Here is a 20,014-nt window from a genome sequence, read left to right as displayed (position 1 = left end):
CACCATGTTGGCCAGGCTGGTCTCAAACTCCTGACCTCAAATGATCTGCCCACCTCAGCCTCTCAAGGTACTGGGATTACAGGTGTGAGCCAGCACACCCAGCCTGATTTTTTTTTTTCTTAAAAAAAAAAAAAAACCAATTCAGATGTCCATCAACAGAAATGAAGATGTAAAAGTGATGGTGTGTACACGTGGTGGATATGTGTGCAATGACCATGGCCACGTACTGTGATATGAGTTAATCTCGCCACGTAACTGTGAGCAGAGCAGCCAGACACCATGCAGCAGCACCAGAAGCCTCCATTCTTGTAAAGGCACAGCCAGCACATAGTGTCAGAAGTTGGGACAGAGGGGAATATGGGATGGAGGAGGTTGTGCCTGGTTAGGGCCATGGGGGCAGGTCTGTTTCTGGGTGACAGTGGCTAGCGGGCATGTCACTTAGTGAAACTGTGTCAGACCATGTAGAACAGGTGCACACTGGGTGTGCAGTGCACTTCAGTGACATTTTCCTAAACTTGCAGCCCACATGTGAGCACGTTCAGCATTCCAGCCACCCCACGGCCCTTCTCCAAGTTACCACTGGAAACCCACACACCAGTTTTTTTTTTTTTCTTAGATGGAGTCTCCTTCTGTCGCCAGGCTGGAGTGCAGTGGTGTGATCTCAGCTCACTGCAATTTCCACCTCCCAGGTTCAAGTGATTGTCCTGCCTCAGCCTCCCAAGTGCTATAGGTGCGCACTGTCACTCCCGGCTAATTTTTGTATTTTTGGTGGAGATGGGGTTTCACCATGTTGGCCAGGATGGTCTCGATCTCTTGACCTCGTGATAGGCCTGATTTGGCCTCCCGAAGTGCTGGGATTACAGGTGTGAGCCACTGCACCTGGCCCACCACTTTTTCTAATGAAGGAGTTTTTGTCACTGTCCTCTGACAGGTAAGGAAACTGAGGCTCAGAGGTGAAGTGGCTTGGCCAAGGTCACACAGCATGGTGCCTACCCTGGCAGGATAATTTGTAGACAGTGCAGCCAGTCCCAACAGGACCAGGAAAGAGCTGTGCCCCAGGGCCGGGTTCTTTCTTTCACAGTGAATGACAAGCAACTGAAGTATGCCAGCCAGCCCAGCTCCCTGGGCGGCAGAGATCATTTATAGGAGGACTTCTAAATAAAGTGCCCTGGGGAAGCAAGCTCTAAATGTCCTCTTACGAGAAGACATTAGGTGAGACCAGACTGACCGCAGTGTCCCTATCAGCACTGCCCTCATCCCGGGGGGTCACCTAGCATCTTACTCCCCCACCCCCACACTCCAGTTGATATCACTTCTGTAATCAGGGAAGTCTCTGAGCCCTTTTTCTGGGAGCGCATTTCCGAGTGGCCAAGGAGCTGTGGATTACAGGAGCACCGGCCACACAGAGCATGCCCCAGCTCCCGGCCCAGAAGGTGGAAAGTACCTTGTCAGGTTTGGGCTCGTGAGTGAAATCTGTCAAGCAGTGTCTTTGGCACTGGGGCAAAGTCAGGACGAGGTGGCTTCCCTCTTGATCACTACAGCAGCTGTCTATGGCTGACTGCCCCCAGGAGCCTGCTTCGTTTGGGATTTTTTTCTTAAATATTTTTATTAGTATTTCAAACATACAGGAAAAAACAAATGTTTTCCATTGATCTTGATAGCAAAATACCTTTAGATCCACACACCAAGATGAAGAGCACCTTGTGTCTTGGATAGAAGTAACGAGCAGATGCAGGCAGCTCGCAGGCACTCTGGGCCGGAGGAGCTGAAACTGCCAGGCCAGGTGGAGTGGGTAGGCACCGCTCAGGGGAGCTTCATCTCTCTGCTTCCAAAATCAATGTTTTCTGGAGTTTCACTTTCACCCTCCTGGGCAGGGGTAACCTTACCTGTGGAGGAGAGGGCGAGGGCTCAGGGGGCGCTGGGGTGGCATGAGAGGGCCGAAGACCTTGGCAGACACGGTGGGCTTGGCAGCAGGGCAGTGGGTTAAAGAGGAAGCTTAGCCAAGCCCAGTGGGAGCTGATTTGACAGCAGTGCCCTTAGCAGCTTGATTGTGCGGATTTTCAGGGCTATTGAGCTCAAGTGTACACGCAAACTGGAAAGAATCGCTTTGTTGGGTTTTTTCAAATGATAAAAGCATAATGACAGCATATCCACTCCTTTGAAGGCGCCCCCCACCCTGGTGTTCTTTATCTCAGGTTTCTCCATCAAGGTTAACCTAATCCTGCTCAATTAATAGCCAGCCACTGCGTACCCAAAGAGCCCGTGGAAGTGTGCAGGGTGGCCCAGCCTGGGCGTTCTCCAAAGTAGTAACCGTGGGTGGCTCCTTGCTCAGGGTACAGAAGTTGGCAAGTGATGGGTGGCCAGGAACCTCGCTTCGGGGCGCCCCTCTGCCCTCAGCCTGTGTTTCGCCTGGTCTCTGGTGAGCACGTTCTCCAACTGCTTTGCGTGAATGAGCCAAGGGAGGGATTGATCTAACTTACTGCCTCCCCTCCCTCGAGCCTCTGACACGAGTTTGAAGTGGATGCTCTGCCCAGCCCCGGGACTGCAACCACTCCCGGCTGAGCACGGGCTCTCCCTGGGGCAGAGAAGTTGTTTTTCCAAATGCTTCTTGTTCTTAGGAAACCTGGGAAAGGGCAGCCGAGTGGAAGAGGAAAGCACACCCTGTATTGAGCACACTTGCAGGTGAGAGAATCTGTCCATCCACCCTGTGCCAGGGCCATCCTTACAGCAAGGACCCCAGGGATATGTCCATACCCATCAATGCCATGTTAGCAAGCGGTGACAACATCCCTCTGTAGGAGGCATCCTGAACCACTCTGTCCTCGGGCAGTGGCAGGGCCAAAGGAAACAGTGTGCCCTGCTCCTCGCCGTCCCCCGCCCCCCGCCCCCAGGAATCATTGGCTTATCCCCATACAGCCACCCTAAGATTCAGGGCACATGCACCAAGCCCGGGGCCTCTGTTTCTGTGTGGGAAGTGGTGAGGCGCTCCCGGAGAAGGCAGCAGCTTTAATACTGGGAGATGTTCTGACTCCAGTGTTCGCTCCCATCTCAGCACCCATTCTGCTCCCAGTCAGGTTGGTTCTTTGTGGCTCAGATCTGTCACCTCTTAATGAAGTAGCTTTCTGGCTGCCAAGGATTGAGAGCTGCTACTGGGAAGTGTAAGTCACTAATAGCATGGAAAACACTGTGAAATACTCCAAGGTGCCAAGCTGGGCCCAGCCCACCGTGGTTCTAAAAGGCTAATAAAAATCCACCAATTAATTGTGACAGCTCAATGGGAAATTATTCAATTGTGAACAGGGGCAAGCTGCAGCTCAGGAGGAGGAGGGGAGAGGTTGCCATAGTAACATCAATGTAAGTTCTCATCTCAGCCGCAGAAGCCAGCCGTGGAGTAAGCCTCATCCCACTGCCGCCTCTGACACGGGATGGGATGTCAGAGATACCAAAGCCGCATTTGAAATGGATGCTGTCCCTGGCCCCGGGCCTGCAGCCACTTCTGACAGTGTGTGCTCTCCCGAGGGCAGAGAAGTTGTTTTCCGAACGCTCCTTGTTCTTAGGAAACCTGGGAAGGGGCAGCTGAGTGGAGGAGAAAAGCACACGCTGCACTGTGTTCCTCCGAACCTTTGACCGACAGCCGGTTACGGGGATCTAGGGGAGGAGTGTTTGGGTCCAGGCGACAGGAGCTCCATCTCCTTGTAGGCAAGGCGCCCCGAGCTCGCACTGTGGGGAGGCCAGCATTCCAGTCTGGTTTTGCAGTTGTCACGACTTTTATTTCCAAAGATACACACGACATATTCTGATTTTGAACATGTGAAATGCAACCTTGCTCTAGCAAAAACGTATTCCTTCCCAGTTCAACTCCCAGGAGACTCCCGGCCGGGCTGACACTGGTCAGCGGAGAAGGGCCATCAGAGGGGGAGGCACACCACAGCTTCTTGCTGGGGGTATCCTGTGCTAATGGGATGGAGAAGGGGACTGGGTTCTTCTTTCCCATTTTTAACTTTCAGAACCATCCTCTGTACCCAGTGGAACGTCCTCATTCGCAGTTGACCTCTGACATCAGCCACAGTCGTCCCTACGGAGACTATCACAACTTCGATTACCCAACTGTAAGCACGCACCCCCCTGCCGCTGCCTCACTCTGCCCTTCATATTCAAGGCCCCCAACACAGCCTCAGCTCTGTGCCCCTGGGGCCAGGGGGCAACTGGGAGTCAGAGTCCCGGGCGAAGAGAGAGGCTGGGGTGACCGAGGTGCCAAGGCACAGCCTCCTTTTTTCCCCCCCATTTTTAAGACGGGTTTATTATGCATAAGTAAATAGTCATGCAACCACCAGAAAAATTTGGATTCATTGATATTGCTGAGTAAAATATAAGACCGTAAAAAGAGTAAGGCTAAATTACAATAGCAGAATAAGGCGAAATCACAACAGCAACATAAGGCTTAATCACAATTTGGAACTTCAGTACGACACAGACTTTTCACTTTCTGTAGTGTGACCCTGTTAGAAATAAGAATAACGTTAAGGTGACTTTCTTCTAACAGTAAATTTCCTTTTATACTTTAGGTTCCTTTTTGACACTGCCTAGTTTTTTGCTTCAGCAAAGTTGGAGATCAAAGGTCAGCACACACCTAACCCGTCCTACCGTGTCGTTACGGTGGCCATGCCTACACGATCTTGGGGGCGTGGTCTTTGAGACCTGGGGAGAAGGCAGGAGTGACAACAGTGGGGTGAGTCCAAGAAGCAAACCCTTCCACGATGCCCTGGCCCTTCACCGCCGACCGAAGCGGAAGCTGAAGCCGCCCTTCTTTCTGCTGTAGCCATTGAGCTCCTCAGCCAGGTTCCCTAACGGGCCACTGGCCTTGTCCCCCCTCAGCGGGGAGGAAGCCGGTGGCTTCACTGTCTTGGTCCTGCCTCCTGAAGTGGAATCTGTGGCCAGCATGCTCTCTGCCCGACATCTGCAGCCCTTGGCCATGACTAGCAGGGCCTGTGGCCGTGATGCTCTCAGCCACTGAGAGGAGCCCCACACGAAGTGGGTTGGGGCCCCTTAGCCAGGTTGGCCCAGCTCCCTCCAGCTCCGATGCCACCCATGGTGTCTGTGGGCTCTCTTCTGTCCAGCAGAGGAAAGCAGGTGCCCAGCTGCAGGAGGAGGAGGTAGGCCAGGGGGTAGGGCCTTACCATCTGACCCAGAGGAAAGAGAGGCAGAGTTACAGGCTGCACACGTGCCACACGTCACTCATCCACAATGCTCCCCTGGCCAGGCCACCAAGGTGTAGCTGGGTGCCCAGCTGAGCCTGGCTTCCGAGCTGGGACTAGGCCACTGTTTTATTAGCAGGATCAGGAGGTGATTGGTACCAATTAGGCCAGTTCTTCTGCAGCTCCCATGATCTGCCTGTCTGGGCAGCTTCACACTGTAAATCCAACGGCTGCTGGATGGCAGAGCGATGCCCAGACGGCCCCGGGAGAGTGAGCGAATTCACGCTCATTTTTCTCTTATTATAAAATGGCCATATCATTGCAGAGCCGTAAGGTGGAAAGTTAAAAGCATCAATCTCCCTTCGTTTTTAACTTGATAATAAATGGGTCTAGCTATTCTGTTTAGCTGGGACACCTTTCTGATGTCTCTTTCACATGGGAACGAGTTGCTCCTGAAAGCCAGGAACAGATTTGATGGTCCTGACTTAATTCGGACACCCACCTGGGAGGGAGCATGCGGGCACAGCTGGGTCCTGGGCACCAGGTCTGCCAGGCTCTGAGCTAAGAGTTCACACGTGTGATTGTACTTCATCTTCATAGTAATCCTGCTGGGTAGGTCCTGCCAGTCCCACTTTTCAGGCAACGAAACTCAGAGAAGCTGAGATTGTGCCCAGGACACAGCTAGAAAGTCAAGGCTCTGAATTCACGATTCTTTTTTTTTTTTTTTTTTTTTTTTGAGACGGAGTTTCGCTTTCGTTGCCCAGGCTGGTTAAGGTGACTAGGCTCACCACTACCTCTGCCTCCTGGGTTCAAGCGATTTGCCTGTCTCAGCCTCCCAAGTAGCTGGGATCACAGACATGCACTACCACCCCCAGCTAATTTTATATTTTTAGTAGAGACAGAGTTTCTCCATGTTGGTCGGGCTGGTTGGTCTTGAACTCCCGAACTCAGGTGATCCTCTCACCTTGGCCTCCCAAAGTGCTGGGATTATAGGCATGAGCCAGAGCCACCGCGCCCGGCCCAAATTCAGGATTCTAATGGCCCAATGGCGTCTTCAAGAAGCATACATGTCTGGTAGGGTCCTCCCCACCCTCCCATTTCACGGGGGTGGCATCAGGCTCAAACAGCTAAGGTGACTCATGGCCTTTTCAGTGCCAGAGCTGGAGGTCAACCCCAGATCAAACTGGGCTGGACTCAGGAAGGCATGCCCTAACTCCCCACCCCACTCCGCTCCACGTGGCACTCTGGGGATCTGAAACTCAGCCTCCTGCAGGGCACCTAGCTTCGTCACATTTGCTCTCTTGCCTGGCAAAGGAAGCCTTTTTGGTAATGACCGCGGGGGAACTGGAGCTGGCTTGTCCCCTGCTGAGTCAAACTGAAGCGAGAATAGAGAGTGCCAGCCCTGGAGAAGACAGTGCAGGAGTCCCCAGAGCCCTTTCCAGAAATGGCTCCCTTGAACGCATTTCAAAGAAGTGAGCTCAGCCAGGAAGCTTTTAGGAACATAATAAATGCAACTCCACTTGCTACCCAAATCCAGAGCTAAGCTCCCCGAGTTCTCCAGGGGTGGAGTGACCTCTCTCACATGCTTTCCATCACAACCTTTCCATCAGGGCCCAGGCAGAGTGGGGGCCTTCCACGAGGTGGTTTTCTGCAGGGGCCCAGCCCCATTCCCTCCTCCTCGGAGGAAGCACTTTGCTGCCTGGTGGAGAGCGTTTCTGTTCTGGTGGATAAATCCACTGGGGAGTGGGCTTGGGTGTCTAGAAAGGAGACACCCTGACACAGAGCAGCCCCTGGAGTGGCCCTTCTCCCCTTTAGGGGCCCCAGCACGAGTCAGGGCTTCAGACCCCACATCTAGGAATCGGCAGAGAAAGCACAGGGGCTAGGCTGGGTCCCAGGCCTGGCAGGGCAGCCGTGACCCATCTGTGCTGCTCTGGGCTGTCAGCAGGTGAGGCACTGGTGTCCCCTCTCTGGGCCCTCCCTGCCCTCTGCTTCTCTGTGTCCTCTGACTGCCCACACCCAGCTCCTGCCCAGGTGGGGCCTGAGCTGGAGTTCCTACCGGGGACAGGGCAGCTGTGCTCACCGTGCGGCCGGGCCTGCTCCCAGGAGAGCTGGCTGGTGGATCCCTGTGCGCCGGGGCTGGGCTGGGCGGAGCTGCTCTGGGTCCTCGTCCAGGAGGCCTGGCCCCTGGGCTCTCCCTGCTTTATATGGCCCGTGGTGCGCCTGCCTCGGTGCCTGCCTCGGTGCCTGCCTCAGTGCCGGTGCCATCAGCTTGCCTCGCATTCCTAACCCTGGGATTCCATTGGGGACGCCGGTGGTGAAGGGGGGCGGTGCTGACAGCATGAATAAAAAGACCCAACAGACAGGATGTGGTCTGATGAGAGGGCAGGCGGGCTGCCCTTTGGAGGAGAGGAGACAGCATCATTAACTGCAAATTACCGGCTCAGACCCTCGAGTTCCTGGGCGGGGTTCCATGCCCACCCTTCATCACCCCCAGGGTCCTGCCTCTGTTGGGTCAGCACCTCACTCTGAAGAGGACATGGGGCGGTGGACGTCAGCCCCGACATACCTGCTACACGGCTAGCAGGATGTCTCTTGGGCAGGAAAGTCACAGAAACCCATGAGACCCGTGGTTCAGAGGCATGGGGCTGCGAGGCTAAGGCAGGTGCACCTCCTGGCAGGTGGAGCCCTCCGAGGCCTGTTCTCCAGGAGCCAACCAAGGGGGCACGACAGATGCCCAGGGCAGCAGTGGAGCATTGACCTGTGGCCCCCAGCCCCTCCCATCCCATGCCCTGGGTGGCCCCACCCTGTCACTGAGGATCACCTCTGGGAGGCCGGTTAGAGGACCCAGCCTGTGCTGGGATTCTCCCTCCACTGAGAACGGGCAGGTGCGTGATGAGGCAGCCCCACCCCCACTGTCAGGAACTGAGCACAGAGGACCTCCCCGAGTCCAGCGGCCCCACCTGGCTGACATAACCCTGCACCTGGCATCTTGGGGACAGGTCAGAAGTCATGGGAATAGAAAGCCTGTGGACACTTCCCCAGCAACCTGAGGACGGCACTGGAATCTCTCTTCAGGCTGAGCACCCAGGTGAGGGCGGAGGGTCTGTGGATCGAAGCCCATGCCTGCGCTGTGCTGGCCAGAACTGGCTTCCACCCCCAAAGCTGGGGCTGCCTCTGATGGCCTGAGGAGCCCCCATCGTAGGTGTGTACGTGTGTGTGTGTGCTCATGAGACAAGGTGTGGTGTCCTTCTGTCTCCCTGGTCAGTGCTGGTTGACTCTGACAGTGGATGCTGGGGTGCCGCCCACGGTGGGTCCCTGGCACGCTGAGAGCCTGGGCCAATGCCTGCTCTCTCTGTGTCTCAGCGCCCTGCAGTGTAAAATGAGGTTTGGCTTCCCGAGCTCTGCTTCGCAGGATTTCTTGGGAATGGCCATGGAATTTGGGGAGGGCAATGTTGGGTCCAACCCTGCAGGCACTCCTCTACCCCACAGACACCCCCTGCCCCACAGGCATCCCTCTGCCCTGCAGGCACCCCTCTGCCCCACACGCACCCCTCTGCCCCACATGCACCCCTCTGCTCCACAGGCCAAGCCCCAACTTCTTCTGTTTGAATGCTGGGCTCCCAGAAAAGATTCTGCTTTGACCCAGCGTCCTCTTTCAGGACTGAGGTCTGATGCTCTGAGAGGGGCCACAGAAAGTTCCGCATGTGGGGGGCTAGTCTGGGGCAGGAGCAATATCGAGGTGAGAATGAGGGGTCCCCACATGGCCCACATGTTCCCCAGCTTAAGGTCCCTGCCTGCCCTACTCAGACTGGGGTGCCTGGAGCCCAGTCAGGCGTTGGATTTGGCACCAAACCTGCCAACTGTTCCGGTTCCCCTCCCCGACTCCCCCCCCCCGACTCCACCCCTCCCCCACTCCCCCACCTCCACTCCCCCTCTCCGACATCCACCCCCTCCCCTCCACCCTGGGAACTCCCCGATGGAAAAATTGCTTGCAAATGTCCTTCCTGGGCTCCTGAAAGTATCTGGGTTCCCCCATCTCTTGAGCAATTGGGGGGTGACAACTGTGACACTGTTTCTGCCACCACCAACCGAGGTGAGCAGGGTCCAGGCTGCCGGGCAGCACAGGGTGTCTGGGGCAAGATCAGCCCCAGGGTGGCAGTACCCATGGTGCGGCTCCCGGCTCCTGCGCTGGAGGCTTTTGGTGCTGTCGGGTAAATGCAGGGGGACGAGGAAAGGTGGGGATGGGGCTGGTGGTGCAGGAAGCCGCTCTGGGGGTGGAGTCAGTGGGCCACTCTCGAAGCCTATGGGGTTTCCTGCGAAGCTGCCCTGATACAGGTCCAGGCCAGGTCCCAGCATGGCCAAGCTGACCAGCAGCCCCTACCCGGGATTCTCAAAGCGAGGAGGCTGGGACTGAGGTGACAATGCCTAGCTGTGCTATGCCCTGGCACTGGCCCGGCTCGCAGACCCCTCCCTCCCAGCCCCCTTTGGCCACGTGTCACCCCCAAACTGGGTTCCGTGTCCAGCTGAGCCACAGCCAGCCTCCACCTGACTGACCTTCCGATTCTCTGCCTGGCTGTGGACGACAGCAGTGCCTGTGTCGTGGAGTGGGGTTGTCGGGTGGCACTGTGTGCGCTCAGGCGATGTTCACTGCTGCTGCTGGGGAGAGCTCGGGGTGGCGGCCCCCATCTAGGCCCAGGTCTCCAGGGCTGCTAGCGGTCCCCTGCCTGCCCAGGGAAGCTGCTTCCCATGCTGCTGGGCGGTTTCTGGCGTAAATTCGACCCTTGTTTGAGGACCTCTGTGACTGAGTCCCTGAACCTTTCCAGGAGGCTGGTCTGGTGGTGGCACACCTGCACCTGGGGTGGGTGTGGCCCATGGGGAGGCAGGTGGCCATGATCTGTGACTCCTGTGCCCTGGGTCAGGAGTCCCATCCCCAGGCATCTTCACTTCTGTCCCCCCCACCTCTGCCCCTCCTCTCCTCCTCCACCTCTGCCCCTCCCTCCTCTCCTCCCACCTCTGCCCCTCCCTTCTCTCCCCCTCCACCTCTAACCCCCACCTCTGCCCCTCCCTCGTCTCCCCCTCCACCTATGCCCCTCCCTCCTCTCCCCCCACCTCTGCCCCTCCCTCCTCTCCCTCCACCTCTGCCCCCCCTCCTCTCCCCCTCCACCTCTGCCACTCCCTCCTCTCCCCCTCCACCTCTGTCCCTCCCTCTCCTCCCCCCCACCTCTGCCCCTCCCTCCTCTCCCCCTCCACCTCTACCTCCCACCTCTGTCCCTCCCTCCTCTCTCCCCCACCTCTGTCCCTCCCTCCTCTCCCCCCCACCTCTGTCCCTCCCTCCTCTCCCCCCCACCTCTGTCCCTCCCTCCTCTCTCCCCCACCTCTGTCCCTCCCTCTCCTCCCCCCCACCTCTGTCCCTCCCTCCTCTCCCCCCACCTCTGTCCCTCCCTCCTCTCCCCCCCACCTCTGTCCCTCCCTCCTCTCTCCCCCACCTCTGTCCCTCCCTCTCCTCCCCCCCACCTCTGTCCCTCCCTCCTCTCCCCCCACCTCTGTCCCTCCCTCCTCTCCCCCCCACCTCTGTCCCTCCCTCCTCTCCCCCCACCTCTGTCCCTCCCTCCTCTCCCGCTCCACCTCTGCCCCTCCCTCCTCTCCCCCTCCGCCTCTACCCCCCACCTCTGCCCCTCCCTCTTCTACTCTTCCTTCTTCTACCCCTACCTCTGTCTTCCTCGACCCCCTGCATCTGCCCTCCCACCTCTGACCCTCACTTCTGCTCCTCCCTCCTCTGCACCCCCTACCTCTGCCCCCTAAAGCCGTCAGAGCAGCAGGCACTATGCTGGCTGAGTGAAAGTCGCAGTAGAAGGAAGACTGTGAACCTGGACCTGGAAACCTCCAGCCGCAGGGTGGGTGTGAGACCCCCCGGCTGCCCGCTCCCCACAGGTGAGGGGCAGAGGCGAAGCACAGGGCGGTGCCACTGCTGCTCTTTCTAGTGGCCCTGTGCGGCACCTCCAACACAGGCATTCGATAAATATTGGATTTTACTAAATAAACTCAGGGGATTGTTTTATCCATAAACCTCAAATTGGTTTTATGAATAAATAGCCACTGGGGACTGTTTGTTCTTAATAAAGCGTTTCAGTTCCTTGGAACTCCAGCCTCAGCCACAGGAGGGACCCACGGGACAGTTTGTCACCCCAGGGACCCAGGAAAGATGCGGAGGCGGAGTAGGCCCTGGGCTCATCCTCCAAAACTCAGCCCCCCGGGGGCACCAGGCCCGGCCCCAGTGGGCGCAGCTTGTGCGGGAGGCAGGCCCCGAGTCTGAGTGACCAGGCCATCTTGCAAAGCCCAGAGCTGGCCCAGTCAGAGGGTCCTGAGCAGCCCCAGTGGGTCCAAAGCTTTCTGGGAAATGCCTTTCGACTGCCTTAATAAAAATGGTGGCTGGGTGTGGTGGCTCACGCCTGCAATCCCAGCAATTTGGGAGGCCGAGGCGGAAGGGTGGCTTGAACCCAGGAGTTCAAAACCAGCCTGGGCAACAGAGCAAGACTCCGTCTCTACAGAAAGTTAAAAAAATTGCTGGGTGTGGTAGTGCTGGAGCATAGTCTCAGCCACTCAGGAGGCTGAGGTGGGAGGACTGCTTAAGCCTAGGAGTTGAAGGCTGCAGTGGGCCATGATGGTGCCACTGCACTCCAGCCTGGGTGACAGAATGAGACCGACTCGAAAAATAGTGATGGGGGGAGTTCAGGGAGACAGAGTGAGAGGTGGTCCTGGAACACGTGGGTGTCTGACCCACGCAAACTCTGACATGAGGCGTGGAGTCGGGCCGGAGGCTGGGTCACCACGAGACTTTATTCAAGACAGAATGCACAGACACCAAGTGCCCACAGCCTGGCCTAGTGACACTCCCATACCAGGCTTCCTCCGCCAGCTGCTGTGCTGGCCCCCCGAGCTCCTTCCGCAGCCCTGGTACCCCCACGCCCCAGCCGGCACTGTGTGGCTCAACTCAGACATAGCTGTCAGCGCAGGGGGGACCAGCATGGCCAGCCTTGGGCCAGAGCTCCCTGCCCCCACGCCTCCCAAATCCCACCGAGGCCCGACCTCAGCCCTCTGGGTTTGCCAAGTCCTGCCGGCTGCTCCCCGGGCCACACAGTTTGGGGACACACTTGTCTCTGAAAGCAGATGAGAAATGGAGGCCCTAGGAAGGCCGGTCCGCGAGACCAAAGCTTACTGTCCCGTCTCCTTGTTCTTTCTGGGTTCGGTGTGTCCCCTGCTGGATCCTCCTGCAGATGCATTGCTCCTGAAGTCACAGGACAGGGGTCTGGCGCTGGCCACGAGGCTTCTTCTTGTCCCCTGTCCCCCATCTCACACAAACGGCAACTTCCCTCTTCCTTCTCCTGCCTGGAGCCAGCATCCTCGTGGTTCAAGATGGTTCAAGAATCCTCCAAATCTCTGCCTGCTCAGACACGCCCCTGGGTGAGAGGGCCTCCGGAGACCCTGGCTCCCAGCTTCCAGGGCGCTGGCCCCAGCCAGGCCAGCCAGAGTCCTGTGTGGATGAGGACCGGTGGCAGGAAGGGTAAGGGGACCAGGAGGAGGTGGGCACTGGCAATACAACTTCTGTCCCAAAGACAAGTATCACAAAACCACTTTAGTTGCAGCTGCTCTGTTCTTATCTCCAGCTGAATGTGCTGAGGTCGCCACCATGGAGACCAAGGGTCCTCCCATCCTCTGGACCCAGGAGCTCAGGCAGCCAGCTGGGTGGCCTTTGGTGTAACTCTCCAAGATGTGTGCAGTTTAGGAGAATGGAGGAAGGCCACTGGCTGATCCGTAGACCCTACCGTGCATGTGGAGGGGCGACACACAGGTGCACCGCCTCCAGGTCCCTGTGTGGCCACGCAGAGACCCCTCCCACTCAGCTTAGTCTCAAGCAGAGAAGCAGGAAGAGGTTCGGTCAGGCGGCCTTGTGGGATGGAGGGCCATGGCCATTCACCCTCAAATCGGGCCCGGGGGGACAGGGTTTGGGTCCTGTGGGTCCCCAGCGATCCTGTGCACAGGCTACCCTTGGCCTGGTCACTCAGCCCTCAGGTCCCGAGCTGTTCCTGGCCCAGGGCTCTCCCGGCATCCCCATCCTTCCATCTCCAGCCATTGGCACTGGTATCAGACTGCAGGCTCTGCAGGGCTAGGGCGAGAGGCTGTGGCCCAGAGCAGGTGTGCACGGACCGTTTTTCCCCAGTGCCAGCCTTTGAAGATGCCCCTGGGGAGGGTTAGGCCGGAGCACTGGCCTGGGCTCTACCATGCCAGGCTGTGCCCCTTCAGCCGGTGCTTGGTGGGGCTGCATGCTCTCACCTGGCCTGGGACGGGGGCTGGTACTGGAACCGGGCAGTAATGGGGCTCTAGAAGGGACAGATGTCTACAGTACAGCCAGCCACGGAAGACAGATGCTGCCCGGGTCTGGACCACAGGGTCCCAAAACCACCTCCACCTGCCCCCCAACCCCTTGCCAGGCTCCAGCCGGGGTGTGTCTGTTCCGAAGCCAAGGCCTGGCTCAAGGGCCCCAGCGCCTCCTGCTGCGCCCGCACAGCTGCGAGTCCATTAACTTCACACTCACCGGGAGTTTGATGACACATCAGAAAGCGCTTGGCACTTTCTAAGCAGCACCTGGCACGGGGAGGCTGGTAGCTCCCGCCTGGGACCTGTCGGTGGGGGGCTCCCAGGATGAGACTCAGGTCCCACCCAGCCCCTGTGATGTGACAAGGTGCCCTGGCAGCCCAGGCGGTCTGGGTGGGCTCCCTTGGCTTCTAGAGGGTGGGGAGAGGAACAGAGGGAGGACTTCCCTTGGAATCTCCTGCGGTAATTTTGCCCGAATCTTGCCCCTCCCGGCCCTGCACCTGCGCTGCTCTGTCTACCACCCTGGCCACACTGGGCTGCTGTCGCCTGATTCTTGGCTGCACCTGCAGAGGGCAGGGATCAGGTCCTGTCCAGCACACAGGGCAGGCTGGGCCCATGAGAGGGGACCGCTGCAGACATTTGTGCATGCGGGTGACCCGGTGGTGCCGGAATGCACGGCCGGGTCACACGGCCTCTCCCGCCGCCCCCCTAGTGGTGCCAAGTCAGATTTATTGTTTTTTTAAGCACAAACTTCAGAGGGAGGGGAAGGAAGAACGGAACCCCACACCTCCCAGGCACCTGCCATCGGATGTCCTTTGGAGGAAGCCACCTCCCCTCCTGCCCGAGGAGGGGCTGCTGGGAAGATTCCCCCAGGCTGACTCCGGACCTCTCCAGGCCTTGGAAAACCTGCCCTTCGCCTGACGAAGTGCACATGGGTCCGGGGCTGCTGAGCAGACAGCAGAGGACGGGGCTCCGGCCCTCTGCCCTTGCAGCTGCTGGTCCTGGGAGTATGCGGGTCTCACCTCTGTGTGCGCACACAAGAAGCAGGGGTGACAGCGTGCTGGGAGGATTCAATAAGAAACTGACCAGGTGGTGCCTCGCCTGGTGCCCGAGTCCCCCCCTCCCCGTCCCATTTGCTGGGTGAGGCCAACCCTACCCCTTGACCACTTGCTGGGCCTGGGTCCAGGTGGCAGTGGCCACAGTCACTGGCGGGGGTTGGCCTCCTCCCCATGGAGACAGTGTGGCCTCAGGGAGGGGGATCATTGCCCCCAAGGCCCTCCCTTGAGTCCCTGGGAAATTGGGGGTGGGGGTGGCACAAGCCCCATCCCAGCCCTGCCTTGCCCCCCAGTGCAGAAAACCAAGAGCTCCCACTGGCACAGCCCAGCACCATGTGCAGACCCCGCCTACCTTCCAGAGGCAGGGAAAATGGGATGGGGCTCGCTGCCCAGGGTAGGAGGACAGCTGAGAGCTGGGTTGGGCCTCATTTGAGACAGATAGCAGCTGATGGGTACAGCAGCTAAGGGGACTGAAGACCCCAGGCCTGCAGGGGCAAAGGGTGGGTGGCCCCCAGGGAACTGGCCTTAGCCTTGGGGCGTGGATCCCTGCCCACAGCAGCTCCCCCGCCTGGCCTCAGGGTATGGTGGGTTGTGGCCACAGCCAGGTTGGGGCCCTTGGGGGAGAGGTGGGTTCTCCAGGCACTAGGGAAATGGGGGTGGGGTTGGCATCAGGAGGGCTGGAGGACACTGGCCTCAGACCTGACCTCGGAGAGGCCTGACATTCCTTCGCGATCTGCTAGGAGGGCTCCAGGGGTGCTGTCTGCCCTCTGCTCTCTGTCCCCGTAATGCCCAGTGTTTGGATGGGCAGAGCGGAGGGCTGCCTGGGGCATCTGCTGGAGTCAGGGCGTGGGGCAGACTCCACCATCCTGGCCTGGGGACAGCAGACAGCGCAGGAGCCACAGTGGGGAAAAGTAGGAGTTGGGGTCCTCAAATTTCTCAGTCCCATCAGCAGAGGCAAGAGACCAGTTAGCTGCCGAATGGAGCAGGTGGGGCCGTGAGGTGACGTGTGACTTCACCCGCCCAGGGGGCTTCGTGTCAGGGACAGCCCGGCCCCTCCCTCCTGGAGATTGAGTCCACCAGGCACAGGTGGGTGGAGAACGTTCACGAAGGAGTGAGGTGGGGACGGGGATGGGGCGATGGGGAACCAGCAGGGCCAAGGAAAAGGTGCACCGGTCTAGCGGTCCTCCCGGACCGGCCGGATCTTCATCTCGGAGAACTTGAGTGAGTACTGCCAGCCGGTCCAGGAGGACCACTCCACGCCGTCGGCATAGGAGGCATGCGCCCCTCGCAGGTACTGCCCGTTGAGGTTGGACGTGTGGCAGTTGCGGTACCACCAGGCGCCGCGGTAGAAGGCAGCGCAGTTGTTCTCTGAGTGGTCACTGTCACGGTCCTTCGTGGTGAACCTCATGCCGCTGTGCTTCAGAAGGGAGTCACCTGCGCAGGGGTTCACACGCGTGTGGGCATGGGCACGTCCTCGGGTCCACCACGTGTGAGCAGACACCGCGACACTGCACATGAACCTGGACGTGAGTGCATACACGTGCGCACGCGCTCTCACACACACTGGTGTGCACACGTGCACACACCTGCCCCTCCACACGTGGGTGCATCCAAGCCTCGAACGCACGAAGCCCCCCTCCTCAGGCATGCCTGGGGCTGCCCCTGGGTCTAGGTGGTCTCCATCCCTTCCTTGGCTTTTCCACTCTCTCCTCTGCTGCCTCCCCTTCCTCTGCCCGAGAGGGGAAACCCAGCCCGGGGTGGTCCAGCCACACTTTAGAGACCCAGCGGACCCAAACCCTGGGTCTCCTGATTCCTGGCTCTGGGCTCAGTTTCTTCACCTGCAAAGTGGGAAAACAGTCCGGGCTCTGCTGGCTTCGCCTTGCAGGGAGGGGTGAGGACCAAGTAGGACTTGGAGGGGGAAGCAAGTAGCCTTGACCCTGATCCCAGAGGGCCGAAGGGTGTCACCGGCTAGGACGTCCTCCGTCTTTCGTCCTCCCAGGCCGCCCCGCTTTCCCATCCCTGCCGCAGCTGGAGCCTCACCTGCAGTGCCGGAATAGTCAGCCACGGTGAGCGGGTACCCGTCTTCCTCAGGGTCTACAGAGAACAAGCCCACACCGAAGCTCCCATAGCGGGCGTAGGCTGTGCCATTGTCAAAGTCCTCCAGGTCCACGTGCAGCTCGTAGGCGGCCTGCGTGGTCAGGGCGTGGATCCTCTTGAGCCCTGAAGTCAGGGAGAAAATGGTGGAAGAGGCTGAGGGGCATCGGAAGCCACTCCTCAGGGGCAAATGACGAATGACAGCCGAGCTCATGCAGTTGGTGGCAGAAGGCGACAACCACCAAACGCGGGCTCTCGGCCCCTGGGCTGCTTCCTTCTTCCTGCAGGCCTGTGCTCAGCAAGCCCTTGAGGACAGACAGCTTTTTCACGTTTGGTTTTCTCTGTTCTCTTTATGTGGAGCTGTGATGCTGTCCAAACGCTGGGGCTCTGAGCTGGCGGGAAGACTGCAGGAGGCAGGAGGAGGTGCGGGTGACAGCACCCCTCACCTGGACTCCAGCCAGACTCCAGCCAGAGCCAGATACGATCCGGGATCTGGTGTTTGTGTTGTCCTAAACCTGGCCTCTGGACCTTTGCACATGCCGTTCCCTCCGCCAGGGATGCTTGTCCCTACTCTTCCTCGCTTGGTTACCTTCTGTTCGTTTCAGGAAGGCTGCCAGACCTCCCGTCGGTGTTGAGGACCTCCTCTGCCAACCCATGTGCCCTGTCAGTATTTATCTTTCAGGGTCCTGGCTGCCTGTCTTGTCAGTTTCTCCACCAGTGTGGAAGCCCCATGTGAGCCGTGTGTCCAACCTAGCCACCGCTGACCCCAGCGCCAGGGGTGGGGCCCAACAGAAGGGTGCTCTCCCAGCGCTAGCTTAGTGGATGGGAGGCAGGGGGCGGCACCCTCATCTCTGTTGCCCCGGGGGCCGGCTCTGTGCCCCCATTCCACTCTCTCCCTCCTACTGTCCCGCCCCAGCTCAGCTCTGTCCTGCCCATCCCCGGGGTCTCACGCCAGGCCTCCCCCACCACACACACACATGCGCTCAGACACTCAAAGTGCTTCCCTGCTGGTGTGATTACCTCTTGATTAAGAGGCATTTAATGAAATGATTTACAACAGGCGTCCCCAAACTACAGCTCGCCCGCGGGCCGCATGCGGCCCCCTGAGGCCATTTATCCGGCACCCCGCCGCACTTCAGGAAGGGGCATCTTTTTCATTGGTGGTCAGTGAGAGGAGCACAGTATGTGGCGGCCCTCCAACACATGGCTCAGCTCTCGCAGGGCTGATGTGAGGAGCCAGGCTGGTCTGAGGGACAGTGAACTGGCCCCCTGTGTAAAAAGTTTGGGGACGCCTGATTACAAGTTAGCAGTAGCAAGAGACCTTCTATCCACTTCTCCCTCCTGCCTGCCTCTCCCCAGCTCCACGCCTCCCTGCCCGCCCGGGGTCCCGCGTGGGGTCTCTGTGTGCCAGCTGGAGGCTGCGGGGATCCTCCCCCATCCCGCCCGCCTGGACAGAAGCCTTTGGTCCCAACCACCAGGCCCAGGGACCCGAGAAGCCACTGTAGAGGGGTCCCAGCAAAGCTGACCCATAAGCCTCGTTCTTCCCCAAGGACCTACCAGGGCACAGAGGGTCTCGCCCCTGTCCCCACTTCCCTCCCTGCCTCTCTGCTGCTCCCACAGTGAAGCTGGAGTTGCTCTCGGGCTCTGGGACCCAACCTGGCTCAGCTCTCGCAGGGCTGATGTGAGGAGCCAGGAGAGCGTCACACACGAAAGGGCAGAAGGAAGGGAATCATGACAACAGCCGCCACCTGGACGCACTCACGGGGGCGAGCACCGCTCTCAGCACCTTGCGCAGATGAGCGGATCCAGTGGAATTAGAGTGAGTCCAATTTAACTACAGAATCCCTGGGCAGCTCTTCTGGCAGGGCGGCCCGTGCACACTTGATCCAGGTGCTGATGCTGCTTCCCGAGGCCCCGGGGAAGGAGCGCCTATTACCCCGTTTTATAGAGGAGGAAAATGAGGCCCAGGGAGGTTAAGGAACTGGCCTGGGTCACGCAGCTGGTGAGTGGCATTGCCGGGATGTGAACCCAGGCAGAAGGGCCCGGGCGCCTTGCTGCTATCCAGACCTGACTCGGAACAAATCAGATGATTCAGGAACAGGATGAGAGGGAGACCGTCCCGTTGGGATGCTGGAAGATTCCTTTTCCCACCACTAAATGGCCGCTGTCACCCAAAGGCCACCATGAGCCACTCCTCTGGGTTGAGTGACACTTCATGGTGTTCTGCGGGCTGCTATGCAGGATGCCCGAGGGAGGGGCAGGTGAGGACCCGGGGCCTGGGCTCCTCTCCGCCTTTCTTCCAGTCCATGCCGCCTCCTCCCTCCCTCCCCTCCCTGCCTTTGCTCTCTGGCTTTCTCCAGCTCTCCCAGCTCTCCCCAGCCTTCCAGGACCGCCCCCAGCCACGTAAGCTGTTCTTCCCAGATTCCCTGGGCCCCTGGACGGTGACCCAAGATCCAACTCCTTCACCAGCTTAAATCGCAGAGAGCAAGAGATAGGGCTGACGGCTTGAAACAGACAGGAAACCACTAAGACCCTAAACCTCACATGGCCGTCCCAGTGGACTTCCGGCTGGACTAAAGCTCTCAACCTAAAACAATACTAGAAAAGCAGAAGAAAAAGCCGGGCGAGGTGGCTCATGCCTGTATTCTCAGCACTTTGGGAGGCCGAGGCGGGCAGATCACAAAGTCAGGAGTTCAAGACCCGCCTGGCCAATATGGTGAAACCCTGTCTCTACTAAAAATACAAAAATTACCCGGGCATGGTGGCAAGCACCTGTAACCCCAGCTACTCAGGAGGCTGAGGCAGGAGAATCACTTGAACGTGGGAGGCAGAGGTTGCAGTGAGCTGAAATCACATCACAGCACGCCAGCCTAGGTGACAAAGCAAGAGTCTGTCTCAAAAAAAGAAAAAGGAAAACAGAAGAAAAAATACAGGAGACTTAAAAAAAAAAAAAATGAAACTGGGAAGGAATGGAAACCAGGGGCTAAAACACAGAAAGACAGGAAGAAAATCGTGGCACAACTGACTGCATGGACATCTTAAATTTCTAGGAAATAATATAACCCCCCAAAAAAGAAAAAACTAAAGAAAAATGGCCAGGAGTTAATACCTGTCATGTGTATTGGACAAATGATCGATAGCCTTAATATATAAAGAGCTCTCATGACTCAATAGGAAAAGACAAAGCACTCGGTGGAGGGGATGGGGAGGGTGGCTCGGCAGAGGAGGGGCCGGTGCCTTTGACATTCCTGTCAGGGCTCATCTGCAGGACGCTGGAATCAGGGCCTGCTTAAATGC

At 58.5% G+C, this 20,014-nt stretch overlaps 2 protein-coding genes across 3 annotated transcripts in view; both read right to left on the bottom strand.

The window, feature by feature from the left end:
• Positions 1–4,770: 4,770 nt before the first annotated feature.
• Positions 4,771–5,180, bottom strand: QRFP (pyroglutamylated RFamide peptide). Its single transcript, XM_010341389.3, is given in 4 exon segments — positions 4,771–4,872; positions 4,874–4,968; positions 4,971–5,036; positions 5,039–5,180. Coding segments are annotated over 4 exon segments (405 nt in total).
• A 10,483-nt stretch (positions 5,181–15,663) lies between these two features.
• Positions 15,664–20,014, bottom strand: part of FIBCD1 (fibrinogen C domain containing 1) — a 38,384-nt gene continuing 34,033 nt past the window's right edge. For both annotated transcript variants that reach the window (XM_074394615.1, XM_003920871.4), the window contains 2 exons: positions 16,664–16,843; positions 15,664–16,057 (listed from right to left, as the gene is read on the bottom strand). In XM_074394615.1, the coding sequence (XP_074250716.1) occupies positions 15,798–16,057; positions 16,664–16,843 (440 nt within the window). In that variant the 3' untranslated portion in view covers positions 15,664–15,797. The remainder of the gene's footprint in view (positions 16,058–16,663; positions 16,844–20,014) is intronic.

The sequence above is a fragment of the Saimiri boliviensis genome, chromosome 2 (genome assembly GCF_048565385.1).
Source record: "Saimiri boliviensis isolate mSaiBol1 chromosome 2, mSaiBol1.pri, whole genome shotgun sequence".
Lineage (NCBI taxonomy): Eukaryota > Metazoa > Chordata > Mammalia > Primates > Cebidae > Saimiri > Saimiri boliviensis.
The sequence above is the reverse complement of the archived record's forward strand: the minus strand, read 5'-3'. Positions and strand labels throughout refer to the sequence as shown.